Below are 27,383 nucleotides of genomic sequence, written 5' to 3' on the forward strand. Positions count from 1 at the left end.
CTTCTTCCTTGCATGGCCAGCTTCTGTCATCTCTCTTGCTCCATCCACTTTAGCATATGGCCCTTGGAAAACTGGACAGGGGGGAAACACGGTCTTTGACCTGAAAAGGGTTCTTTGTCCCTGGCCTAAAGTTCCCTTCAGCTATTTACATGTTTAGGCCTCATTTCAGTTGGGGATGATGCAGGGCTAGCTACATGGTTTCTGGGGGCTCTCCATATGCCCATTAGGAGTGCCCCTCCTGCCATGGTGTTCTTCCTCCAGTTCTTCCTCTTCCTTTTCCTCTTGCACCAGGCTGAGGCCAAGCGAGAGTTGCTACTACTGCTGATTGCAAAAGGTGAAGCAAGTGAGAAAATAGCTGCTTGTAGCAGCGGCCAGAGACGTGGCCACTATCCCCCCCCCCCCGATTGTACTCCCCCCAGCAGCCACTTGCCACTCACTCCTTAATCTGCCTGCAGGCTTCATTAGTTGCCCTCTGACTTTCATAGGAGGTAGAGGAGACAGGAAGAGGAAAATATTTTTAAAACATTGGTGCTTGACAAGAGGATGGGATGAAAGCTGGGCATTATGCTTCATCTTGTCCCCCACCCCCAACCTCCCATGATAATGTGGTTTTCCTGTAAAAAGGGTAGATCTAGATTAATGGAGGAGGGGAAAATACAGACTAGCACTTGGATGCAGATGACGTCATACATACACTGGAAAAATCTTGCATACAGATTTCGCAACAAACACCTGTCTGGAAGCACTCATAGATGGGGTCTGGTGGACGCAAAAGGTCTGTTGCAGGGCAGCAACACTTCTGAAAACTGAAAAATGCTATTGCTTTTTTTAAAGGTCTGTATCAAACAAGTATGTGAAAAGTATGGCGTCCTGAAATATGATTGTGATCCTACAAAAAAGTGCTTTGGGCATGGAGTAAGTAAAATGAATTGATCTGGCATACATAACAGAGACTTGGTGGGACATGGCAGATGGGGCTGTTATTGCTGCTGCTTGTCCACCAGGTTTCTCTTAAGCCAGCGGTCAGCAACCTTTTTCAGCTGTGGGACAGTCCATCGTCCCTCAGACCATATGGTGGGCTGGACTATATTTTGGGTGGGGTGGGGGAGGTGAAATGAATAAATTCCTATGCCCCACAAATGGGCATTTGAAAAAAGGCATTCTACTCATGTAAAAACACCAGGCAGGCCCCACAAATAACCCAGAGATGCATTTTAAATAAAAGGTCACATTCTACTATGTAAAAAATGCATCTGGCCCACGGGCCTGAGGTTGCCTACCCCTGTCTTAAGCACTGCAACCCAGGGTATGTGGTCAGTGGGGTGGTGGTTGTTGCAGCAATTTTTAGGAAGTTGGTAGTTTTCACCAGCCATCCTATTAGGGAAACTCAGTTTTCTGAAGTTGGGCAGTAGAGGCAGTGCAGGATTCCTATTGGGGCACCGACCTCCCCACTGCTTCAGGTCATGGCGGATGTTCTGCTGGAGACACCTAGTCTGGTGGCCCTAGGGGATTTGAACATCCATGCTGACACGACCTTACAAGGGACCATTTGGGACTTCATGGGAAGCATGGCCTCTGACCCTACTAACCATGGACGCCTTAGATCTGGCGTTTACCGCTGTGGATGTGGGTGATCTGACACTAAGTTCCAGTACAACAAAATAAGTCAGATCACTTCCTGGTGCAACTAGACTTCTCTGTGACCCTTCCCTTCTGCAGGGAGGTGGGACCGATTTGAATGGTCACTTAATGGATCCAAATGACTTCTAAAGAGTGGGGGGGTCTTGTTCCCATGTTGATGGCCTCTCAGCTTTGGGTCCAGCCATTATGGCCAATTATCACCAAATCTTCCATTCTTAGGCAAAGTTATTGAGCAGGTGGTTGCTCAACAACTCCAGGCATGTCTAGAGTATGTGGAACATTTCGACCCCTTCCATTTAAATCAGAACCAGTGAATGTCCTGTTTGAGTGTCTGGAAGCGGTTGGAGGATGGATGGCAGCTAATAGATTGAGGTTGAATCCCAACAAAACAGAAGTACTAGGGGACAGGGGGCAGGACTTCCTAGTCCTGAATGGGATAACAGGTGCACAGCCTGGGAGTTATTTTGGACTCACAGCTGTCCATGGAGGCATAGGTTAATTATATTTTCAGGGGAGCTGTTTACCTGCTCCATCTGGTACGCTGGCTGAGACCCTACCTGCCTGCGCACTGTCTCACCAGAGTGGTCCATACCATGGTTATCTCTCGCTTGGACTACTGCAATGCGCTTTACGTGGGGCTACCTTTGAAGGTCCAGCTCCAAGGGCCTTCTGGCAGTTCCCTCCCTGTGTGAAGTGAGGTTACAGGGAACCAGGCAGAGGGCCTTCTCAGTAGTGGTGCCCTCTCTGTGGAACGTCCTCTCATCAGATGTCAAGGAGATAAGTAACTATTCAACCTTTAGAAGACAGCTGAAGGCAGCCCTCTATAGGGAAGTTTTTAATGTTTAATGTTTTATTATGTTTTTGTATATGCTGGAAGCAGCCCAGAGTGGCTGGGGCAAACCAATCAGATGGGCGGGGTACAAAGAATGAATTAACAACAACAACAACAACAACAACAACAACAGCTGCCACTACTTTACCCTTACTTTTATTTTAGACTAGAACTGAGGCCCTACCCTGTTTCTCATATTTTAAGACATACCCATAAAATAAGCCATAGCAGGATTTTTAAGCATTCAAGGAATATAAGCCATACCCCGAAAATAAGCCATAGTGATAGGCGTAGCAGCAATGCCGGCCACGGCAGAAGGAGGAGGAAAAAAATAAGACATCCCTTGAAAATAAGCCATAGTGTGTTTTTTTGAGGAAAAAATAAATATAAGACATGTCTTATAATATGAGAAACACGGTACTCAGGAAGTAATAAGAATAATAATGTTTTCTTAAAGCATATTTTTCTTTTTAAGATAAGGCACGTAAGCAAGAAGTAAATGTTTGCTATTCCTCCCCCACCCCCCCTTCAGATTTGCAACAACAAAAGAAACTGCCACTGTGATCCAGGATGGGCACCTCCAAATTGCAAGGAAAAAGGAGGCCCCCTCGGAGGAAGCATTGACAGTGGGCTTCGTATGCTGGCTTCTGGTGAGTAAAAGCACGGCCCTCCATCCTGACAAACAGCTCTGCTGCAGTAGTTTCCAAACTGTTTAGAATTAGGACCCACCTTTCGCCTCAACCTGAAACCATGGGACTGGGTTTGATTTATGTTTTAACCCATTCATTCCCCTCTTTATTCTTCCTTTTTTGTCTTTCTCAAGGCAGAAAGAACAAGATAAGAAGTGACAGCACATTAGCTTAATAATCATTCCTTCTTCCAAAGGAACTTTAGGATTGTAGGCTGTGTGTTTATGAGAGTTCATGTGAGTGAAATGTTTCCGAATTCTTAGTACCTGAACTAAACTGCAATTCCCAGGAAGTGGGGGAAGGGTGGCAGTTAAGCTATTATAAAATTGGTATATATTTTCAGTATAGATATAATCCCTCTCTCCATCACTGTTTTCTAGTTCTCTTTCAAAGAGCAAAAGTGAAAAGCAAATGTTTTAGTACTACTGCTCCTCCCTAAACCAGGGTGCGATGGACTTGTGCTTCTGATGTGCAATCTGAATCCCAGTGGACTAGTACAAAGTCAGTGGGTGTACTTGCTGATGTACAATTAATTGGGTCAGAACAAAACTTATTGGTGAAAAAGAGTGAAAAATCCAAACCATACCTTCTTCTTATTGTAATAACCCTGGAGCACAGGAGACACTCTGCCATGAGACACTCTTGCCCAAACTCCAGTGAAAGGAACAGAAGCTGCACATGAGGATAGCACTTAGGCACAGAAGAGAAAGAGAGAGCACTGCAGAGAAAGAAGCTAACACATTCCTAGTGCTACCTACCGGTAGTTACAGTGGTACCTCGCAAGACGAACGCTTCGCGCAACTAAAAAAATCGCAAGACGAAAGCATTTTGTGATTTTTTTGAAGACTCACAAAACGAAGTTGTCTATGGCCGTGCTTTGCAATACAAAGTAGCCTCGCCACCCTGCGTTCCAGAGGAGGCCGCGGTTCGGATTCCGATGGCGACGGAAAGGGAAGCCACCGCCGCTGCCGCATACCTTGAGGACTCCGCCGCTGCTTCTGTCTCCTGCGGCGGCGCGGTGTTCATTGCCTCGGGCTTGCCCTCCCCGGCAGTCATGGCAGCCTCCGCGGCTCCTCCCCGGCGGGCTGGCAGGCAAGCACAGGCTGCTTCTCTCCCTTGGCGATCCGGCAGGAACAGCAGCGGGGCTCGCCAGGCGGCCCTTGGCGGCAACAGTGGCGGCGCCTGCAGGAGTGGAGGCTGCAACGGGAGGAGACCCCTGGCCCTCCTCCTGCTTCCCCCTCCCCAGAGCCTTAAAAACTTGCGGCCGTGGCGGGTGAGTCGGCGCCTTTTTTTGCACTTTTTTTTGCCCATAGGAACGCATTAATTAAATTTCTTTTTTAAAAAAAAATAATTCTTATTAGATTTTCCAATTAAACAACATCAAATCACATTGAAATTATTACCAATTACACTTTATATTACAAATCCAAATTAATTATACAATTCCAATTAAAGGAAACATTCCAATTATGTCTAATTATACTGAATTGTTCAGACTCCCCATCCCTCAGATTCCAGAGCTTCCTACTAATCACTACTGCCATTTGCTCTTAATCATTTCTCCCTTATTATTCAGCCTCTGACATAAACCTTCACATATTGTCCCAAAATAATACAGTCCTTTCCTAACAGTCTTTGTTGACATCCTTCAATCTTCTCCAAGCCTCTGAGTTATGTTGCCAGCCAAGTTTTACCAAAATGTTTCTATCGCTGCGTGGATTTATGTCTTTAGTCTCCCTCTGATCGCTGGTCTTTCCAAATCCATAAGCACACAATTACAAATCATGTCCAAATTTCTACTCCATAGCTCCTCCGAAGACAGATTTACAGCTTTTCCAGTGAGGGGTTAGCCAAGTCAAATCTTATCACTCTTCTAAAAACAAGCAACGGCTTCCTCCTCACCTCTAGCTGCTCCCTGCTTCGGCGCAATTTTGTGCTTTCTTAATTTCTGACTGCGACACAAGTCTTAAATCTTCTTAATTGATCCACAAAAAGTCCCACAAGCACCAGCTTTTAGGGAGATTTTTACCAGATTATCAAAGCATATATAATCCTCCATTTTTATATTGTTTATATTTCCATGTCCACACAGTTTATACTTTCTATTTTCCTGCAGCTCTAGATAATTCCGATAGTCCGTCCAGAGAAGGTGTTTAGTGTAATCTTTAAGAGAAGGAAAAAAAGGGGTTTCACTTCCCTGTCGGCTTCTCCAGATAATCCATCTTCTTTTCTGCGATGTTTCCACCTCTTATCTCTCAGTGGCCGTAAATCAAGTCTTTACTGCTCAGGGCTGGGTCTGCAGGCAATGAATTTTTTGCTCCTTCATCTGAGGCATGCCCAAAACTTTTATCTAATTAAAATTCCAAGTTATGGGACCCGTGCCCACATTGGGTGGCTTCCAGGAGTGCCGACTCCAATGGGTGCTCGGCCCAGGCCCCCCACCCCCGCAGTGGCCCCCTCCCGTAGCGTCCCGGGAGGGGTGGGGGAGGCTGCATACTCCCAAAGCAGCCACCAAAAAAAACACCGTTGAAGCGGAGCAGATGTTATGTCCGCCATTCCCAGCGTGCACGAGCTGAAGTCCTGAACACATACCCTAAGGCAGGGTAAAGGGGAGAAGGATTAAACCTAGCAAAAACCCCTGTAAAGATCTTTATTCTGGACTGGGGAAAGTCCCTCTGAAAGCTGGAGTCGGGTCCCTGGAGGGATCAGCGAGCCGCCATTGTGACATTATACTAGAAAGGAATTTGCTTGCCTCTTTGAGGCTGGAAACTGTCAGCAGTGAAGAGAGCACAAAATATAAGGCTCTGTGCATGAAGTTGGACAATGCTCTTTTCATAAATGGACACAAGATTTTTAAGATATGAAGAAGAATTAAAAATGACTGTTTGTAACCAGATCGGACATAACTTTTGTTTCTGAACTTTGGAAATAAGAACTACGCCATTTCCTGTCTAGTAATCTCTGCTTTCCCAGGAAATTTGAGACGAGCAGGATGTCAGTAGACACAATATCATCTGACTTGGACCTTCAAAAACAACTTCTGGAACTTATTGAAGATTTAAGATGTGACGTGTATCGGAACACAATACAGATTGCAAAAATGTTCCCCCATTGTTCCCCCAGTGGGGGGGGGGCAAGATTCCTGTTTGATTCCAAGAGCTTTTAAAAAAGAACCAGTATGGACTAATGCCCTCCCAGTGAGAGAGGGAGGGCAGAATCCATACTGGGGCCAGAGATTAAGGGAAAGAAAAATTGTGAAAGGGCTAAAAAGTGGGAAAGCAGTTGGATGGTGTTTTGTAACATTCAAAGAATTGGGGAGGCAGCAGAGGATGACCAAGGAAGAAGGGTGGATAGGAAGGGACAGGGTGGGAGTGGGGGGAGGAGCAATAAGGGATGTTAATTTTTGATGGCTTTAGATCAGGGGTGTCAAACTCAAATTCATCGGGGGCCGCATCAGCAGTTTCGTCACCCTCAAAGGGCCGGTTGTATTTGTAGGACTATGTGTCCACTCTTTATTATCATAAATTATTGTCACTGCATTCAATTATTACTGTTTTTTGTAATAATGTAAGTAATAACTAGCTCTGAAAGCAGAAACATAGTCAGAATAATGGCAAGTAGATATTCAAATGTACAATTATTGTACAATTTATTGAAAAATGATTTTTGGTAACTGCACTGGGTGGTGGAGGCTCACTGGGGTTTCATGCAGGACCTTTGCAGAGCTACTAGTACCTGGAGATGCTGGGGTCCTTCTGCATCCAGGACAGATGTTCTGCCAGTGAGCCACCACCCTTCACCAAAAGGACTGGCTGAGGTTGACTCACTGGAGCTGCTCTCCTGGTTCCAGGGTTTAAGGGCCAGAAGTATAAAGCAGCATCCTATGTTTCTGAGGAGAGTGAGAGGGAGGGGAGGGGAGGGAGGGAGGAAGGGAGGAAGAAAAGAGGGAGTGGGAGGGAGAGAGGAAGGAAGGAAAGGGGAGAGAAAGAAGAGTAGGAAATAAGGAAGGGAATAAAGAAGGAAAGAAAAAGAAAGAGGGAGAGAAGACGGAAAGGGAGAAAGAAGGAAGGAAGTAGAAGGAAAGAAAGAATAAGAATGAGGGAGAGGAAGACAGATGGGAAGGAAGGAAGGAAGGAAGGAAGGAAGGAAGGAAGGAAGGAAGGAAGGAAGGAAGGAAGAAAAGAGGGAGCAGGAGGGAGAGAGGAAGGAAAGAGGTGAGAGAAAGAAGAGTAGGAAAGAAGGAAGGGAATAAAGGAAAGAAAAAGAAAGAGGGAGAGAAGACGGAAAGGGAGAAAGAAGGAAGGAAGTAGAAGGAAAGAAAGAATAAGAATGAGGGAGAGGAAGACAGATGGGAAGGACGGAAGGAAGGAAGGAAGGAAGGAAGGAAGAAAAGAGGGAGCAGGAGGGAGAGAGGAAGGAAAGAGGTGAGAGAAAGAAGAGTAGGAAAGAAGGAAGGGAATAAAGGAAAGAAAAAGAAAGAGGGAGAGAAGACAGAGATAAAGAAGGAAGGAAGGAGAGGGAAAGAAAGAATAAGAACGAGAGAGAGGAAGAAAGAAAGGGAAGGGGGGGGTCGCCGCCTTGATTCAGTGCCAGAAAAGAGTGCGAAGGGACCCAGGGGCAAAAAGCATTTCCCGTGCAGCGTGAGGCAGCGGGTGTCCGTTTTAGGAGAAGTGCGTAAAGCCTCAGAGTTGCACGTTCGTGAGGCTGAGCCGCTGCTGAGCTCAAGTTCATGAGGCTGAGCCGCGGCAAGAGTAGGTGAGGGAAGAGGAGGAGGAGGAGGCAGCTTGCCGGGACGGTGCCGGCAGCGCCGTATGGAGAGTCCCGAGCCTCTGGGACGCAGCAGTGCTCTGTAGCACTTTGAATCCTCCTACTCCTCCACACGGCGCTGCTGGGTGCTTTGTCTGTGCTTCAGCAGCAGCAGCAGCAGCCATTTCCAGGCGCCAAGCCGTGGCAGGAGGAGGAGGATTCAAAGTGCTACAGAGCAGTGCTGCGTCCCAGAGGCTCGGGACTCTCCGTGCGGCGCTGCCGGGCGCTGACCCGGCAAGCTGCCTCCTCCTTCTCCTGCTGTGGCTCGGGGCGCTCCACGCAGCGCTGCTCCGGCCGCCTTTCTACCCCCCCCTGGCCACAGCTGTTTGTTGGCGCTTTGTCGGCGCGGCGCTTCAGCAGGAAGGTCCCGCTGCTGGGTCCCGCTGGCTGGGGCGCTCGGCGGGCCACATGACGAGGTCTGGCGGGCCGGATTTGGCCTGCGGGCCTTGTATTTGACACCCGTGCTTTAGATGGTCCGAAACTGTAATGACCTTTGATGATGTTTCTTGCTTGGCAGGGGGTTGGACTGGATGGCCCTTGTGGTCTCTTCCAACTCTATGACTCTATACCTGTGGAACTCGCTGAATCATCTGGGAGACCCTGAATCCAGGGGAGGGGGGGGCTGATTTAAGTGATTAAATGATATTATGTTAAAAATAATAATATTTGAATTCATGGAAAGTTTTTGGTAATAAATTTTAGGTTAAGGGGGAAATAAAAGATAGAGGATGTGAAAATAATTTTTTGATTTGGATTAATTGATTAATTATTGGTGGAGGATAATAGACATTTTTCAGAATAGAATAGTTGAGAGATAGTGAAAAAATGTGTTAGAATGATTTAAGATACAAAATGAAAATTGCTTAATTGAGATTTTAAAATGGACCCGGTGTGGGGGGAATTGAGGAAGTCAACAATGTTAAGTTAAAAAAATGTAAGAATTGTTATGTTTTTCTTTTTCATGTTTTCTTTTTGTTTTATGTTTTTTGTGATTTTATTTTTGTGAATATTGGAAAATGAATAAAAATTATTTGAAAAAAATAAAAATGTCTAATGCCGCAGCTCTCCTGGTTCAGTCTTTGCTGTGAAATTTGTTTCCATCTAGATATTACAGAAAGAGTCATAGAAGACAACATGAGGACGTGGGTGCTCCTGAGCATATTTCTCTTTCTGCCCATTGTGGTTGGGTCAGCCGTCCTGATTGTCAAATGGGCACGAATCAGCAAGTACTGCATAGATGACAGCGAGTCCCTAGGTGATTCTGAGTAAGTCACTTTGGCCACAGTTTACCAGGGCCTGCCCTGTATTCACCTGAAATCTTCTGATCCATCAACAATTTGGACAAGTAGCACCTGCAACATAATTCAGTCTTCTTCACCCATGACCCAGGTGGCGCTGTGGTTAAACCACTGAGCCTAGGGCTTGCTGATCAGAAGGTCGGTGGTTCGAATCCCTGTGACGGGGTGAGCTCCCGTTGCTTGGTCCCAGCTCCTGCCAATCTAGCAGTTCGAAAGCACGTCAAAGTGCAAGTAGATAAATAGGAACCGCTACAGCAGGAAGGTAAACGGCGTTTCCGTGTGCTGCTCTGGTTTGCCAGAAGCGGCTTTGTCATGCTGGCCACATGACCTGGAAGCTGTACGCTGGCTCCCTCGGCCAATAATGCGAGATGAGCGCGCAACCACAGAGTCTGTCACGACAGGACCTAATGGTCAGGGGTCCCTTTACCTTTACCTTTAGCACCTGCAACATAATTCAGTCTTCTTCACCCATGGCCGCCTCCACATTCCATTTCCCTTCTCACACACTTTTGCATTGGGCTGTGGGGTTTTATTGTTTTTTTTGGGGGGGGGGAGTCCCTTGCTTTCGGGTGGCGCTGTGGGTTAAACCACAGAGCCTAGGGCTTGCTGATCAGAAGGTCGGCGGTTCGAATCCCTGTGACGGGGTGAGCTCCCGTTGCTTGGTCCCAGCTCCTGCCAACCTAGCAGTTTGAAAGCACTTTAAAGTGAAAGTAGATAAATAGGTACTGCTACAGCGGGAAGGTAAACGGCATTTCCGTGTGCTGCTCTGGTTCGCCAGAAGTGGCTTTGTCATGCTGGCCACATGACCTGGAAGCTGTACGCCGGCTCCCTTGGCCAATAATGCGAGATGAGCGCCGCAACCCCAGAGTCGGTCACGACTGGACCTAATGGTCAGGGGTCCCTTTACCTTTTACCCTTGCTTAGGGTTTTTTCCTAATATTTTTTGTTCTATTTCTGCAAACCTTGGGGTTCATCTGAGCCTGTTGATGCATCGGAGGTGCCATTTCAGCTGCACAATTAACACAGATAGGAGTTCGCTGTTGGTATATATCGGGGTGGGGGAGGGCTGTATCCCTCCAGATGTGGTTGGATGATGTTCAACAACAAAAGAAAGAAAAGCAAGGATAGGAACCTGTGACCCTCCAGGTGTTGTTGTACTGCAACAACCCATTGTGGCTAGTGGTCAGGAAAGATGGGAGTGTAGTCCAGCAACCTCTGAAGGGCCATAAGTTGCCCACCCCAGTACATATAATAATAATTAACTTTCAGACTTTATAGTAAAGCTAACTCCATGACAAAACCGAGGTATGTTATCTGTATATAATTGAGGATAAGTAATCTTAATTCTCATTACATTTCAGATCTTATACTAGATCCGATGAATATAGCATGTCAGACAAAACAAGGTAGGCGTCAACTAACTTAAAGTATATTGATTAAAAACAAACCAATTTGCCTTACAGAGCTAGCTGCAGTGTAGAAAAGGATCACTCCCTAATATATTTTCTCCCTTTGTGATAGTGAAACATGGATTAAATTGTCTAGTTTTCCCCACCACTTAAGGACTGGGTTTATATGCAAAATCAGCTTATTTACCTTTCCTTCCAAGGAGCCTCAAGGGAACACACAGTAAAATAAGACCTGAAAACAAACACGGGCAGAGCAGACTTTTACTCTGGTTACTCAGGGGTTGTGCATGGGATGGCCGGAGTGTGATTCTGTTGCTCTGCCAGCGAAATAATGGTCATATCTACTATTCAGTCTCACTCTACCTGGGAGGGGAAAATACACCAGTCCAAATATTAGAAGTCAGCTTAACAGCATTCCTGGAAAACCATCAAAGCCTACCAATCCTGGACTCCACCAGCAATGATGCCCACAGGCTGCCCCCACATGCAGACAATGGACTCAGGATGTCCTGCTCCTAGCACACCCACTGCACCATCAGACACACAATGGGCATCAGTGTCCCCCAATGGCACAGATCCAGTGGCACAGCCAGCAGTCAGCCTTCTACTGCTTGTCTCCAGGCACCCCTCCAAGCCAGACTGCTTGAACTCAACAGCTGTTGTTCTTTTAGCACAACACACAAAGGGGAAGGAGGAGAACCCCCACAACACAGCACCCATATAGCTCTGGGATTAGGGGGCCTTCAAAGAGTACTCACATTTGTCCTGATCCGAGACAAAGGTTCAGGGCCCACCCAAGGTTATCCAAGGCCAAGAGTGGAAGATGTAACAGGCAGAGTCACAGACACCCCGCAAGAGCCATCAGCCGCCAGTTTATCATTAGGGGTTGTTTGTAAAAGTATGGAATGGATTAATCCATTTTGCATTATTTTCTATGGGAAAGTGTGCCTTGGTTTTGGAATGCTTCTGGAATGGATTAAGTTTGAGAACCAAGGTACCACTGTATATTAATCATCATTACTCAATTTTAACTCTATTTATATGATAGTATTCATTCTAATTGTTTAGATACTGTTTTCTCAATTCACATGGTCTCATCAATTCAACAATGTTAAATGGCACACCTAAAACTCTGCCAGCCTTCAGCAGTGTGGTGCCCTCAGGGCAGTCTCAAGCAGGTTGCGCGCCCTGGCGCTGAGGGGCGGAGATCGCTCCGGCGCCCCCACCCTCGCAGGGCGCAGCATGCCGCGCAGCGTCCGGCCTACCAGCCCGGCGCCCTGCCACCCCGCACCACCGGGACTCTACCTAGAGCCGGCCCTGGGTGCCCTCCAGATCTTTTGGAGTGCAGCTCCTGTTGGCCTCAGCCAGCATGGCTGTTTGATGCCAGGCTGAATGGAGTTATGGTCTGAAACATCTGGTGAGCAAAGCAGTGACAGGCATTGCTTGGGGAACTGTTTCATAACAGCAGCAGCAGCAGCAGCAGCAGCAGCAGCAGCAGCAGCAGCAGCAGCAGCAGCAGCAGCAGCAGCAGCAGCAGCACTTCCAGGCAAAGCCCCACAAGACTAGATCTTGCCTTTCATAGGAAAGGTACAAAGTAGGGCCAGTCCACCCAAGAGGCAAGGTAAAGCGACTGCCTCAGGTGGCAGTAGATCTGGCCTCCAAGCTACACATCACCCCCTGCTGCTGCTGCTGCTGCTGCTGTGGTGGCAGTGACAGCACTCCTTGGAGGCCAGATCTGCGTTCTCCTTGGCAGCGCCCCCTCCCCATGCCACCTCTACAGTGGCCTCTTGGTGAACAGGTCTCCTCTGACTCTTTCCCCCAATGCACAGCTTTATTCCACCCAGTTCCTGATATAGATGAAGTGAACTCAGACCTTCCTCCCTGACAGGCAGGAGATGCCAGTTTGTGGTTTGCCTTAGGGGCCCAAGTGTCTTGGGCCAGCCCTGGTACAGAAATTTCAAAGACTGTGCAGGGAGTGGAGAGGTTTCTATGGGAGAAGGTGGTTTTTCCAATCTCTTCTCCATCTTTCTGGGTGGTGCTAAGGAAATGCAAATGCACCATTTATTTATTTTTGTCTCATTTTGCTGATTCTCCTTATTGTTTTGTTCCATCATATCTTCTCTCCTCTCTCCCTCCTGCTGCCCCTGGCATGTGAGTAGCTTGAGCAACCAAGAAGACACAATGTGACCAGACCTGGGCCAGGCTCCTGCTGTTTATATGACTTGTAGCTGCCTAATAAATTATTGCTTGCTTATACAGTACAGGTGAAAAGTATTCTGTGAATGGTTCTCCAGGTCCTTCTTTGCATTTGTATACAGAATGCAGGAGCTGCATTATGGGTTGGCATCAGTAGGCACATGCTGTGGCCTACACCCCAATAGGGGCTTACTGCTTGTTCCAAGAGCCTCTTTGCCTTCCTCCATGCTTTTGCTGCCTCTTCACCTGCCATCCCCAAGCAACGAAAACCAGCAGTGAGCTAATCTCTCTTTGAGGGAATAGATGCCAATTCTGCCAGAGATTTCTGCTAGAGGGAGCCAGGGCCGGTGTGTCCATTCAGGAGACCTAGGCAGCTGCCTAGGGCGCCAGAATGGAGGGGGTGCTGGCCAGCCTGCCCACCGCCTGCCGCCCGCCGGTGCTGAGCGGCTTCAGGCCGCTCTCCAGAGGCACGCGCGGAGAGTGGCCTCAAGCCGCTCTACAGCTGACAGGCACAGTGGAGATGGCCCCAGGCTCGCGGTCCCCGTGCGAAGCTCCAGAGGCGTGCGGGAGCGCGAGCCTGGGGCCACCTCGCTGCGCCTGTCAGCTGTAGAGCGGCTTTAGGCCGCTATCCCGAGGCACGCGCCTCCGGAGAGCGGTCTGAAGCCACTCTACAGGCTACAGCTGACAGGCTCCCGCTCCCGCACACTGAGAGGTGCATAGATGAAAGGGAGCTGGCAATACAATTCGCTAGAATTTTTCTTTTTTTCTTTTTCTTTTAAGGGCAATTTCACTGCCCCCCTCCTTTCCCTCTCTGTTTCTCTTCCTTTCTCTCCCCATTGCTTTGAGCGCGACCAACTTTGCTCTTGATCTCCGCTACTCACAGGGCACCAGCAGCAGCAGCGTCAAGGAGCGGGGAGAAGCGGGGGGGGGGAAGCGAAGTTTGAAGAAGGGTTGGAACTGGATCCTGCCAGAGGCCAGGATGCCATCCAGGGAGATGTAAATGAGGCCGACGAGGCCGAGGGAGAGAAAGGGGGCTTTTCTTTCCGATTTTCCCTCTCGCGTGTGTGCCTGTGCACTTTGCAATCACAGCGCCTTCTCCCCACTTCTCCTCCCGCTGAACAATTGAGTTGATTCCGGCTGCTCCTGCTGGCATCCTGGGGACATTTTATGAAATATGGGGACATTCTGGGGACGAGATTTGTCTGGGGACACATCTGCAAATCTGGGGGCTGTCCCCGGGAACGTCTGGTAACCCTAATGTAGACCCATATGTGCCACTGCAGCCTCTTCCCAACCTTGCCCAGGGCTCCTACTTCTGCCCTTGGGAGAGGCAGAAGTGAGAAGTCTAGGGCAGGGAGCTTCTGAGACTGGCCTGAGAATGTTTAGTATTTCAGATTGTAAATTGTCTTGGGTGCCGCGGTAGAGAGGCAGAATATAAATGCAACACACAAACTTCACAGAAAAGCTTCTGCCACTCCAGTGTGTGAGGCAGACAAAGGAAGGGACGCTAATAGAGCCCACACTATGCACGTGTGCCTCTGGAGAGCGGCCTGAAGCTGTTTTTTATTTTATTTTTTCTACTTTTTATTTTTTTCTACTTTTTATTTTTTCTATTTTCTGGTTTTATTTTTTCTATTTTTTATTTTTCTATTTTCTATTTTTCTATTTCTGTTTTTAGTGGCAAGCGGCCACTTCCTTGGGCTGGGACGGGCGCGAGGGTGCGAAGCCTGCTGGCAACTGGAGCTGAGGAGGAGCGGCGGCGCCTTAGTCGGCTTCCCCCTCAGCGAGCAAGACGGAGAGAGAAGCCCGCCTGCCTGCCTGCCTGCCAGTAGCGACACTAGGAGACAGCCTTGCTAAGCGCCGCCCGGAGCCCGCCTTCCTGCCTGCCTGTCTGCCATCCCTCTGGGCGGGGGGCAGCCCGGCTCTCCTGGGAGCGCCGAAGCCGGCTGCCGAAGTGCCGAAGGAGAGTGAGTGACTGAAGCGCCGCCGCAAAGGCAGCCTGAGCGGCACCCAGCGGCCACGCAGACCGGGCTGCCTCGCCGCCGCCGCCGCCTCTTCGTTGTTCGCGTAGCGTGGGGGGTGCAGGGGGACTCGAGTGCTAAAATCCACGGGTTAGGGGGTGCAAATTACCTGCCTTGCCCCGGGTGCTGACAACCCACGCTACGCCACTGCACCAGCCTGATGTCAAGCAGCTGCACTGGCACACCCTGCACTGGCAGGGTCCCCCTCTTGGCCTCGCTGATGGGGTCCAAAGGAAAGCACTAGCTTGGCTGCAGCAGGAGTTGCCAGACGGAGGTGTACAAGGTGCCATGCCATCCAACCATTTGAGGCTCCACTCTGGATTTGTGTCGGGCTTCTCCTGAGCATTCTCTTCCCCGATGATGACTTGCAAGGCAGCAGAGATTTCAGATCAGTTTTCCTTCCCAGGTTGCTGAGCTCCACCCGCCCCTCATTTCCCATGCTCATACATGCATACCATCAAAATTTCAGAGTTGGAAGGGACAGCAAGGCTCCTCTCTCTAGTCCATCTCCTGCAATAGAGGAATCTTGCCCAATGTGGGGCTTGAGCCCACGACCCTGAGATTAACAGCCTCATGCTCTACCAACTGGGAGACTGCACCACGCTCATATATTAGAAATGTTTGCTTTCTGAAACTTGTTTAGAGACATTTTGATGAATCCAAACGCCGGCTCAGGATGAGCGGTTCTTGCCCAACCCGCAAACGCAACACGTTTGCGAGAAGCGAGCCCCTTTTGCTGGCGCGCCCCATCCGCCTGGCTTCCCAGGTCTGCCTGCCTGCCTGCAGCTCTGCCTCTGCTCCTCTTCTAGCCCCAGCGCTTGGCGGCTCCTCCGCCGAAAGGTCACCGCCCCGCCCGCCCGGCCGGCCATTCGCCCGCGGAGGCGCCCCCGCGCCGTTCTCCCGGGCCCCGCCTCCTCCTCCCTTCGAGTTCCTCGGCGCCCGTTACTGGTCGCCGGCGGCTGCGGGTCGAGCGAGGGGCGCGGCGATGGCGCTGCTGGGCCTGCTGCTGGGCCTGCTGCTGGCGCTGCGCAGCGTGGGCCTGCTTTCTGCGCTGGGTGAGCGAGCCTGCTGCGCGTCCGAAGCGCCCCCCGCCCCGCCTCCTCGGAGGGGAAGGGCGTCCTTTGGATCTGTCTCCGGGCGCATTGCCCGAGAGGGGACGACGAGAGGGCCGGGAAGCGCCGCTGCCTGCGGGGGCCGAGCAGGGGGGGGGGGCGGCGGCCGCGTTGCTGCCCCTTCTGCTGCTCTGCTGCTGCCCGGGTCAGGCCTGACCCGGCGGCGGAGCTGGGACCCTGCACGAGCCGAGGCGCAGAGTCAGGCTCCGAGGAAGAAGCTGCTCTGACTGGGGCGCCTCTTTGCTGCAGAATGAGGGTGAGGGGCACGAAGGCCGCCTTCCTTGGCCCCTCAACTCCGGCCCTTGGAAAAGTCACAGCTACACTGCAAATGTGTGGTTACATACATACAAACCTTAGCTGTCATGGCTCCATGCCATATATGCTGAAAAACGGTAATTGGTTGAGAGGGCTGAAAATTATTGCAAAATTATTTTCCTGTAATGCCCACCCAGAGTTTATCTAAGTGCAGTATATTAACGGATAAATGGCTATAGAAGGGTCTCTCCTGTCTAGGGTCTCAGCGAACATTCCTCCAAGTGACTGTTCCTCAGAGGATCCCATCTTACGTCACTGGAAATACGGTATTGTGTTTCATTATGAAAAGTGTTCTACCTGACCTTTTATTCCAGACTGCCCTGTCAAGGCTGTTTACTTTTAGGGTTGCCATATTTCAAAAAGTAAAAACCAGGACATCCCAAAAGTTGTTGACCCCAACATTGTTGACTGATTTTTCATTTGACTTGCCTAAGATCCAGGACAAAGAGCCACCTTTCAGAAATCCCCCCTGGATGTCAATTTTGCCTTTGAAATATTGGTAATGTCTGGGGAAATCTGGATGTATGGCAGCCCTGAATTAAAAGATTTTTTTAATGCTAACTTTTAAAACCAACAATGTTAATTTGAGCAGCAGCAGACAAATCTGGTTTGCACGAGGCAGTTAGTGAAGCTATGGCTTACTGAGACTGCGCAAACGTTAGAGTTCCTGGAGAACTTGGCCCCATCCTGGTCCCTTTTACTGCCACATTGTGCAGAACTAAGCCAACTCCCACATCATCCCATAAAGATAAATGCTTATGTTTGGGGAAGCGGGGGAGGGCAAGAAAAACGTCCCACCACTAATGTGAACAAGGTTCCTCTTGCAGGTAGCCTAGAGACAGGAACAGGAGCACTCCTCTTAGGGGGTGGACATTTTGCTGTGGATCCCATTTGTAGCATTGTGAAGCACTGCAGGGAAACCACTGTTCTAATCCCACTTCCATTACCGTATTATTATTATTAAAGCCATTATTATTATTATTAATTTAAATTTCTGTACTGACCTTCATGATTGAAATGAACCTGGCTTGCAGTGGCAGCAAGCCATTTATTAAAATCTGTTCTTAATCTGTTTTATCTTTTTATTACATGGGACACCTCTCAGGGGAGTGTGCACAAATTCTTTGCATAGGCTGGAGTTTACTGTGTAAAAACTATAGCATGCTTAACCCTTTGGCTATTGCAGGAAAGGATGACCTTTGATATTGATATAAATGGAAAGCCATATATCATTCATCTGAAGCAACAGTGAGTAGAATAAATAACTGGGATTTGCCAGTTCTATAAGACAATTGCAATCTTGTTTAATAAATCCTGGTAGCGTCTAGAAAGATTTCCTGGAAAGATTTCCTGAGGAAGAGAGGGGACACAGCACTCTGCTCTCCTCTGTAAAGAAAACAAGCTTACTTTCAGAAGCAAATCTTAATACCCTCCTGGGGTGCCAACGTGAATAAAACATGGGGGGGGGGGTAAGCCCTGCCCTGAATAATTGATCAAATGATGCAGCACACACAGACCATTTCTGGAGCTGCATGCCAGGGGGGTTGGGATGGCGGGGCCAGCGACAAATACTGGGTGCACCCTTGTGTGGCAGACATGCCAGCCATGCAAAATTCAAAGATTCATACACCCACCCCACCCCCCACCTTCATCCAGGCAAGCAAGAGGTGTGATAACTGTTCCATGACGCATTCCAGCCATGCAGAAGCACTTTGGGAGGCTAAGATGCTTTTTCTTAAATGTTGCCAAGAGCCACCCCAAAAGGCCTTGCGGGCTCCTTGTGCACATCCTTGCGCTGATGGTACACATTAGTTGGATACTGCTCTGAGTCACTGTCACATGTCAGGACATGACAGCAGGCACACCATTTCTCCCTCTTTCCCTATTTTCCGTACCACCTTTGTGTATTTTTTATGCTTTCTTTGTAGATCCTTTTTAACCAATGATTTCAGAGTTTATACGTATAGCCATGGAGGGTCAGCAGTGTCTTTTGTTCCTCCCATTCAGGTAAGATTCTCTCAAGTGCAGGAAACAGGTTTCTCTTTGAGTGCCTGTCGTTCGAGCTGCATTAGACCTGCCAACCAATTTTTTAAAATACAGTGGTACCTCTGGTTGTGAACGGGATCCATTCCAGAGGCCCGTCCGCAACATGAAAAGGCCGCATCCTGAAGTGCTGTGTCTGCGCACACGCGTGACACAATTCAGTGCTTCTGTGCGTGCGCCGAACCCGAAAGTAACCCGGAAGACTTCCGAGTTCGGCGTGCCCGTAACCTGAAAAGACGTAACCCACAGCAGACGTAACATGAGGTATGACTGTAGATTAACTATACAGTAGTAGTTTTAACTGATTAGTTAAAATATATATGTTGATAATAATAAGAAAGTAGGGAATTTTCAAAGCACACATCCTTTCAAACAAAAACAGACATCCTTACACAGAGTGTGCCACACAGTAGCATAGCCGGGGGTGGGGAGGATCATGGCAGTTGTTGGTCATTTCAGGTGCTGCAGGCTAGCACCTGAAATCGGTGGCCGGTTGCCCGGAACAAAGCTCAACAACTTTGGTCTGCTCCTGCACTGGTGGGGGTTGTTAGGCCGCTGGTGCCACATGTGCATTTTGTTTCACTAGCAGCAGCAGCAGCGGCGGACTGGCCCAGTGCACAAATTCATATGCAGGTTCCAATGCACCCATGGTTAGGCAATATGCAGCAGAGAAGCAATGGATAGGTGCATGTGTGTCTAGTTTGGGGGTACTAGCCACAAATGCCCTGCTTCAGCTCTCTTTTTGACATGACCCCTTCCTTTCTGAGGTTTTGTCTTCTATCCTCACATGACGATGGCATAGGGCCCCCCCCCTGCTGCAGACAGGAATCGTGCAGCTTACTGCATTACTTTTCTAGGTTATAAAAAGGTCTGAAAGAAATGGGATACTAGAATAGCCTTGTTATGAGTACCAAAGACTCGAGGAAAAATCTGCAAGTTCAAGAATAACTGAGCTCTAGCCAAGACCCACAGAAGGGAGGGAACTACAATTGGTTCTAGACACAATTTTGCTTGTAGAGAACTAAGGTGCTTATAGTTTTAAATTCCACAAATATACCAAATATTAGAACATTATATTCTTCCTATAAATAACACATGTTGAAGCAGTAAAAAAAAATTTAGGTGTGGTAAAAATAAATAAACATTGCATATATTTCAATCGTTCTTCATAGTTCATAGTTCATTTACCCCTTCCTCTATAAGTACCCCCCTCCACAAACACACACACACACATTTCTGGAAATTTTATATCTGTGACACTTCACCCTTTCTCACCCACTGCTTTTGCATTCCACTTTCCCCACACACTTTTCCTACTTGAGCAGGCACATATCCAGAAACCTTAGCTAGTGGGGAATCAGTGCTTAGTGGGTATACGGCACCAGGAAGCTCAACCTGAGGGTTTTTGGAAACAAGCCTAGATACCCCACTCTCTGTGCTGCTGGAGCAGCTTTCAATGGACTCTCCATGTGAGCACCAACCTGACTGTGACCAGAAGGGAAACTGCAGTTGGTCAGCCCAAGAGGAAAGGTGAGTAACTGCATAGTTTGGAGTAACAACCCCAAATTTAGCCTGTTAGCCTCTCATTTAAATTATGTGCTCTAGGGTTGGATTTCATATAGCAGTGTATGTATTTCACTTTTGAGTTGCCCCCTGGTAGTAGATAAATTAATCTGATTACTCTTTCTAGCGCAATTGCTACTATCAAGGCTACATTGAAGGCTATACTGATTCCATTGTGATGCTCAGCACCTGCCTTGGGCTTAGGTGAGACCTATGTGTTATTCTTGAACAGAACCCTTTGTTCCTCAGTCCCAAGTTCAGCTGCCTGCAGAGCAAGGATAACCCCACTGAAATTGGATATCCTGCTTAATAAGCCAGAGTGGCAAAGTATAACTAGGCATGGATGAATCAGCCTCTTCACAAACACACACATGGTAAAAGTCAAAGTATAAATTGAACTGCCTTTTATAACTGACATATATAAACATTTACTTCTCACCAGTTACATGCAATCTTAAGTATACATTTCCCAAATGGCTCCTGTGAACACACACTGAGGTCTGTTCATTTTATATGGATTGCCATACATGCACACCTGATACAACAGAATAGTCGGGTGTTCTACTCAGTAAAGTTAAAGGGACCCCTGACCGTTAAGTCCAGTCACGAACGACTCTGGGGTTGCGGTGCTTTACTGGCCGAGGGAGCCGGCGTTTTGTCTGCACACAGCTGGCCAGCATGACAAAGCCGCTTCTGGCAAACCAGAGCAGCACATGGAAACACCGTTTACCTTCCCGCTGTAGCGGTTCCTATTTATCTACTTGCACTTTGACATGCTTTCAAACTGCTAGGTTGGCAGGAGCTGGGACCAAGCAACGGGAGCTCACCCCATTGCAGGGATTCGAACTGCCAACCTTCTGATCGGCAAGCCCTAGGCACTGTGGTTTTTGTTTAGTAGCCTACTCAGGGAAAAGGCTGTCTTTTTCAGTTTTCTTTCAAATGGGATTATTTTCATCCCATTTCAGCTTCTCCTATATTAGGGATGGGCAAACCCCTGGACTGTGGGCCAGATTTGGCCTACCAGGTCCCGCTGTTTGGCCTAAAGGCCTTTCCCCATGAACCATGCCTACGTTCTCCACGCTGATGCCATATGTGGTAGGTCAGATGTAAAAACACAGTTGGATTGGCTGCTCACACAGCCAGTCCCTGCAGAAAGTAGGATTGAGCTCCTTGCCACCAGCTGAAGCACTGCATTGGACTGAAATAGGAATTTAGCTTTTGGCTACCAAGTCATGGTTTGCAACATCAACATTTTTTGGGGGTGGGGGGCTTCTTTTCCACTTTATCTCCTCCTAACAGTGGGCTGTTGCAGTTTGAGAACAGCAGCTACGGAATTGAGCCAGTTGAATCTGCTTCCGGATTTCAGCATCTTGTTTATCAGATTGAATATGAAGATACAGAGCATCCACTTTCTGAACAGAATTATTCCATTAGATGGAGTTCAGGAATAACGCCAAGGGTAGAATCGGGAATACCAGTGAGTGCTTTTCTTCTTTAAAGAAAATTGTGTGTATAGATCCAAAACAAAATAGTAACATGTGCACCTATGCATGCTCCCTCCCTCCCTCCCCCCTAAGCAGTAGGAGTTCCTGGGAGAAGCCTTTTCAAGGCCAGCTTTCTTTCAATGAGAACTGCCCCCGCCCCCAGACTTCAGTGCTTGTAAATGTTTGTCTATATACATGTGCATGCAGAACAGAGGTGAGAACACAGTCAACAGAGAAAGCAATATGGGCCTTAAGTAGCACCAGTCCCCTAAAAGCAAACCTACTGCTTGATTTCTAGGTGCAAGACCTTGCCGCCGCCGCCCCCAACAATAGAGCTGTTTGTTTTCTGAGCTCCTAGAAAGCATATACTCTCTGGCAGAACACTGCTTTTCTTCTCAGCTTTCACACTGACAGCTATGGTGCCCTGCTGGCTCTCTGAGCATCAGCTTCATTGCTGAGCAGTGTGTGATGCTCACCTCTGCAGCCTAATTCTGTGCATGTTTCATCAGAAGTAGGTGCCACTGTTTTGACTGAGGTTAGTGTGCACATGATTGCAACCTTAAAGGGAGACTACAAAATCAAGAAATAAAAATGTGGAAATGCTGTCCACATCTAAGGAAGTCAGCAGAGTCCAGTGAAAAACAGCTCCAAAGGGCTTTGCGAAAGCAACAAATGTTGTCTCTGCAGAGAGGTGGAACCAAGTGTGGTAGGCTCTGCCCTGCTGGAGGAGCTCGTTGCTTATTGGTTGTGTAATTAGGTGTTCATCTCTGCATAGAAAGGAATGTGCCCTCAGTTTGAAAAACATTCCACATCTTTGTCTTAAGCCACATTCACACCATACATTTAAACACTATGATACAAGTTTAAACAGTAATGCCTTCCCTCAAATAATTCTGGGGCCTCTTTCCCAGTCCTGTATGCCTTTTGAATGAACATGTTGAGGATAGAGAATCAGGCTATTGGTCTTCCTAGCTGAGCCATGAGGAACCTGTGCTCCCCCACCAAATGTTGGACTACAGTTCCTACTGGCCCCAGCCAGTATGACCAATGCCTGGGAACCCACCTGCCCCCATCTCTCCAGGCCTTGATGCAACCCCAATCGGCCAGATACCTAGCCTACATTTTGAATTCTGATTCAGCAGCATTTAGAGTTCTACCTGTGACTTTTCATGATGTTAGTATGAGTGCAGTAATGGTATGTTCTTTCTTGAATTACAATAGGTTAACTTCAGCACCACGAGATATGTGGAAATGCACATAGTTGTGGCCAAGGGATTGGTAGGTTTATTTGAAGAGCTCCCTGCTGGTCCCCCCCCCCAACTTCAAGCTTCCATTACAATGTTCTTCATATACAAACATAAGAAGAGAATACTCATTGGGTCCAGCATCCCGTTCTCATGGTGGCCAACCAGATGCCCATGGGAATCCTTCAAGCAGGATTTGTGTGTGACAGAACGTGGGCAATTCCCAGCCTCCTACGTCTGGCAGTGGACGGGAAACATCCTGAGTTCTAGGATAATGAGAGTAGGAGGAAAAGCTCTCTGCTCACTTTCTCGATATTAAATAATAATAATAATTTATACCCCGTCCATCTGGCTGGGTTTCCCCAGCCACTCTGGGCGGCTTCCAACAAAATATTAAAATACAATGGTCCGTTAAACATTAAAAGCTTCCCTAAACAGGGCTGCCTTCAGATGTCTTCCAAACATCAGATAGTTGTTTATCTCTTTGACATCTGATGGGAGGGCATTCCGCAGGGCGGGTGCCACTACCGAGAAGTCCCTCTGTCTGGTTCCCTGTAACTTCGCTTCTCGCAATGAGGGAACCGCCAGAAGGCCCTCAGTGCTGGAGTGGAGACACTCCTTCAGGTATACTGGGCTGAGGCCGTTTAGGGCTTTACAGGTCAGCACCAACACTTTGAATTGTGCTCGGAAACATAGTGGGAGCTAATGTAGGTCTTTCAAGACCGGTGTTATGTGGTCTCGGCGGTCACTCCCAGTCACCAGTCTAGCTGCTGCATTCTGGATCAGTTGTAGTTTCCGGGTCACCTTCAAAGGTAGCCCCACGTAGAGCGCATTGCAGTAGTCCAAGCGAGAGATAACTAGACCATGCACCACTCTGGCTAGACAGTCTGCAGGCAGGCAGGGTCTCAGCCTGTGTACCAGATGGAGCTGGTAGACAACTGCCCTGGACACAAAATTGACCTGCGCCTCCATGGACAGCTGTGAGTCCAAATGTCTCCCAGGCTGCGCACCTGGTCCTTCAGAAGTACAGTCACACCATTCAGGACTAGGGAGTCCTCCACACCCACCCGCCCCCTATCCCCCAAGAACAGTACTTCTGTCTTGTCAGGATTCAACCTCAATCTGTTAGCCACCATCCATCCTCCAACTGCCTCCAGACACTCAGACAGGACCTTAACCGCCTTCACTGGTTCCGATTTAAAAGAGAGGTAGAGCTGGGTATCATCCACATACTGATGGACACCCAGCCCAAACCCCCTGATGATCTCTCCCAGCGGCTGCATATAGATGTTAAAAAGCATGGGGGAGAGGACAGAACCCTGAGGCACCCCACAAGTGAGAGCCCAGGGGTCTGAACACTCATCCCCCAACACCACTTTCTGAACACGGCCCAGGAGGAAGGAGCGGAACCACTGTATGACAGTGCCCCCAGCTCCCAACCCCTCTAGACGGTCCAGAAGGATGTTATGGTCGATGGTGTCAAAAGCCGCTGAGAGATCCAGCAGAACTAGGAAACAGCTGTCACCTTTGTCTCTAGCCTGTCGGAGATCATCAACCAGTGCAACCAAGGCAGTTTCAGTCCCATGATGAGGCCTGAATCCCGACTGGAAGGGATCCAAATGGTCCGCTTCTTCCAGGCGTGCCTGGAGTTGTTCAGCAACCACCCGCTCAATCACCTTGCCCAAGAATGGAAGATTTGAGACTGGGCGATAGTTGGCCATATTGGCCGCATCTAAAGATGTTTTTTTGAGAAGTGGTTTAATGACCGCCTCTTTCAGCAGATCTGGGAAGGCTCCCTCACAGCAAAGCATTCACCACCCCGGGGAGCCCATTGCCCAGCCCTTCCTGGCTTGCTTTTATAAGACAGGATGGGCAAGGATCAAGGAGACAGGTGGTTGGTTTCACTTGTCCAAGCAGCCTGTCCACATCCTCGGTGGTAACAGATTGGAATTGATCCCACCCTGACCCTGATCCCACGGTGGCATCTACCTTTCATCCCCCTCAGCTCCAGGGAAAACCATGGGGCTGTCCAGGTTCCGTGCAATCAGAGCGGGCCAGACAGTCAATAGCCCTGGTTAACTGCATTCCAGCGGGCCACCAGGGAATCAGCTGAGAGGCCATCAACATGGGATGAAACATCCCCTACTGCTCTCTGGAAACCATTTGGATCCATTAAGTAGCGGGGGTGGACAATCTGAATCGGTCCCACCTCCCTGCAGAGGAGAAGGGTCGTGGAGAAGTCCATAATCTTACTCACCTTTGTTGTCATAGAAAGGGCCTCAAAGGTCATGTAATCCAACCCCCTGTAATGCAGGAACTACATCTAAATAATGCAACCTCTGTTAAAAAAACTTCCCAGAAAAGGAGATTCCTCCACCTCCCAAGCTAGTCTGTCCCACTGTCAAACAGCTCTTGCTTGCCCTGTTTTAGATATGGCAGCCCCCATGGGAGCCTCTCCCCATTGGCAGCCATCCTGAGTCTGAAATGTGTATCCTGGCCCAGAAAATGTGGTGGCTTCTAGCTTAGAGCATCTTCAGTGAGCCTGATGCAATGTGTGAAGTGGCTGGCTAATGAGAAAATCTTACTCTTTCCCAGTATGACTATATGGGTTCAGATGAAGATGTTGTGATGAAGAAAATCACTCAGCTCATCAGCTTTATCAACACGGTAAGTCAATGACATCAGGCAACCTTAGTCAAAGTTTTGCTGGGCACAACAGCCCAGATCTATTTAAATATATTTATAAATGGTCCGGAATCTGGTAGAACAGTTGCTGCTACATCTAGAATGGTTTGGTCTTTTAAGGGAAAATAAGATCAAGGGAAGAAGGTTACTCAAAATTAAGATAATGAAATGTGGCGTCCTTGGTTTCGTAGGTCTAAAAACAATGAATGCTGTAAAGGAAAAAATAGTATTATCTAACATGGCAGATTGAATATTATGTTAAGCAGAATATTATTCTATTTGTTTACTATCTTTTGCTTTAAAGAAATGTCATGCAAATCCTGAAATACTGTTCAAAGGTAGAGGGTGTGTGCGCCAGTATATATACTTTAATCAATCTTATTTTTGTAATATAGTTTGGTATGGATTTTTTTAAGATGTCACCCCTCATATGAATAAATGAACGAAGCTGAACCCATCCCAGATTCATGATATCTCCTGGCTCTGCCCCCCAAAGCATGTCCAACCTCAACAGCCCCCTCAACAAAAAACACTATGTTCTGTATAACATTGTGTGGATGTTACTCAAAAAAGCAGCATATAAATAATTCCATAGGGAATTAGGATTTAGGGAAGTTTAGGGAAGCTTTTAATGTTTAACAGGCTATTGTATTTTAATATTTTGTTGGAAGCCGCCCAGTGTGGAAACCCAGCCAGATGGGTGGGGTATAAGTAATAAATAGTAGTAGTAGTAATAATAATAATAATAATAATAATAATAATAATAATAATTAATACTACAATTCCTCTAGCTGGGGACTGAACTCTGAACATGTAAAGCCTGTGGCCTCTATTGAACTTAACAATATTGCTCCTATTTTCAGATGTTTTACAAACTCAACATGAAGATTATACTGTCCTCTATGGAGTTTTGGAAAGACAAGGATAAGATCTCCACCACAGGGACAGCCAATGAGTTACTGGAAAAGTTTGTGGACTGGAAACCGGTCCACCTTGCTCTACGACCCCACGATATCGCATTCTTGTTTGTGTAAGGAGTGTGTTCCCCCCGTTATTAAAGAATGCCTGTATTAAAGCCTTTGGTGTTGCCTGAGTGGACAACATGGCCAAAGTGCTGGGCAGGCAGGAGAGAGGGAGAGGGCTGTGAAGAGCAGTCCGAACAGTTGGGGGCTCCGTGCATGTGAGGGAGGGACATGGTTGGCAGCAAAGAGGCATGTGAGGGAAGCAAGTATCCAATGACAGTCTTATATGGACTTGCACTGGTCCATGTAGATCAGCGTTGTCTATATTGATGGGCAGCGTCTCTCCAGGACCTGTGGCAAAGAAGGGCTTTCTTTCCCATCACCTGCTTGCTAGCTGGAGATGCTTCCAGTGATTGAACTTTGGTGCTCTGCCACTGAGCTGTGGTCCTTGAGTTCTGAATGCAGGTGAGAAGCTAAGTCCACCGAGCCCAGTACTCTGGGAATCTCCAAAGAAGGATCCTGAGTGGAGATGTTGAGGGCTGAACCTGGGACTTTATGTGTGCAATGCACATACCCTCCTGCGAGCTGCAAAGGGGCCACTGCTCAGCTGCAGCAGATAATAACTCATGCAATGGAACAGTGTGTATGTCAAGTTGTTTTAAATGTATAAGCCAGCCAAGCTTTCTTCATCTCAGCAATCTCAGGCTGCATCAGGCACCCCCAAACTGCGGCCCTCCAGATGTTTTGGGCTACAACTCCCATGATCCCTAGCTAACAGGACAAGTGGTCAGGGATGATGGGAATTGTAGTCCAAAACATCTGGAGAGCCGAAGTTTGGGGATGCCTGGGCTGCATTCACACAATTAAAGCATCACTTTAAACAGTCATGGCTTCCCCCAAAGAATTCTGGGAATTGTAGTTGGTTAAGGGTGCTGTGAGTTATTTGGAGAACCATTTGGAGAACAGAGTTACAGTTCTCAGATTGGTTTAAGAGTCAATCTCATGTCACAGGGAACCCTAGAATATGTAGCTCTGTGAGGGGATTAGGCATCTCCTAATAACTCTCAGCGGGACGCGGGTGGC

The 27,383-nt window shown here is 48.1% G+C and overlaps 2 protein-coding genes across 15 annotated transcripts in view; both read left to right on the forward strand.

Annotated features, from left to right (window-relative positions):
• LOC118096803 (disintegrin and metalloproteinase domain-containing protein 2-like) overlaps positions 1–12,955 on the forward strand; it is a 52,383-nt gene extending 39,428 nt beyond the window's left edge. The window contains exons 17-21 of the mRNA XM_060283088.2: positions 835–915; positions 3,006–3,123; positions 9,074–9,233; positions 10,628–10,672; positions 12,835–12,955. Coding sequence (XP_060139071.2) covers positions 835–915; positions 3,006–3,123; positions 9,074–9,233; positions 10,628–10,672; positions 12,835–12,862 — 432 coding nt within the window. The 3' untranslated portion in view covers positions 12,863–12,955. The remainder of the gene's footprint in view (positions 1–834; positions 916–3,005; positions 3,124–9,073; positions 9,234–10,627; positions 10,673–12,834) is intronic.
• A 1,538-nt stretch (positions 12,956–14,493) lies between these two features.
• LOC118096848 (disintegrin and metalloproteinase domain-containing protein 2) overlaps positions 14,494–27,383 on the forward strand; it is a 272,336-nt gene continuing 259,446 nt past the window's right edge. For 6 of the 14 annotated variants that reach the window (XM_088657638.1, XM_088657634.1, XM_088657639.1 and 3 more), the window contains exons 1-9: positions 14,494–15,947; positions 16,518–16,585; positions 17,506–17,567; positions 18,248–18,326; positions 20,053–20,129; positions 21,225–21,402; positions 22,631–22,687; positions 25,249–25,320; positions 26,202–26,368. In XM_088657638.1, the coding sequence (XP_088513764.1) occupies positions 15,569–15,947; positions 16,518–16,585; positions 17,506–17,567; positions 18,248–18,326; positions 20,053–20,129; positions 21,225–21,402; positions 22,631–22,687; positions 25,249–25,320; positions 26,202–26,368 (1,139 nt within the window). In that variant the 5' untranslated portion in view covers positions 14,494–15,568. Of the gene's footprint in view, positions 15,948–16,517; positions 16,586–17,505; positions 17,568–18,247; positions 18,327–18,419; positions 18,627–19,687; positions 19,893–20,052; positions 20,130–21,224; positions 21,403–22,630; positions 22,688–25,248; positions 25,321–26,201; positions 26,369–27,383 lie in introns of those variants that run through there. The other 8 variants (XM_088657643.1, XM_088657633.1, XM_088657640.1 and 5 more) reach the window with 6 other exon arrangements.

The sequence above is a fragment of the Zootoca vivipara genome, chromosome 14 (genome assembly GCF_965207765.1).
Source record: "Zootoca vivipara chromosome 14, rZooViv2.hap1.1, whole genome shotgun sequence".
In the NCBI taxonomy this organism is placed as follows: Eukaryota; Metazoa; Chordata; class Lepidosauria; order Squamata; family Lacertidae; genus Zootoca; species Zootoca vivipara.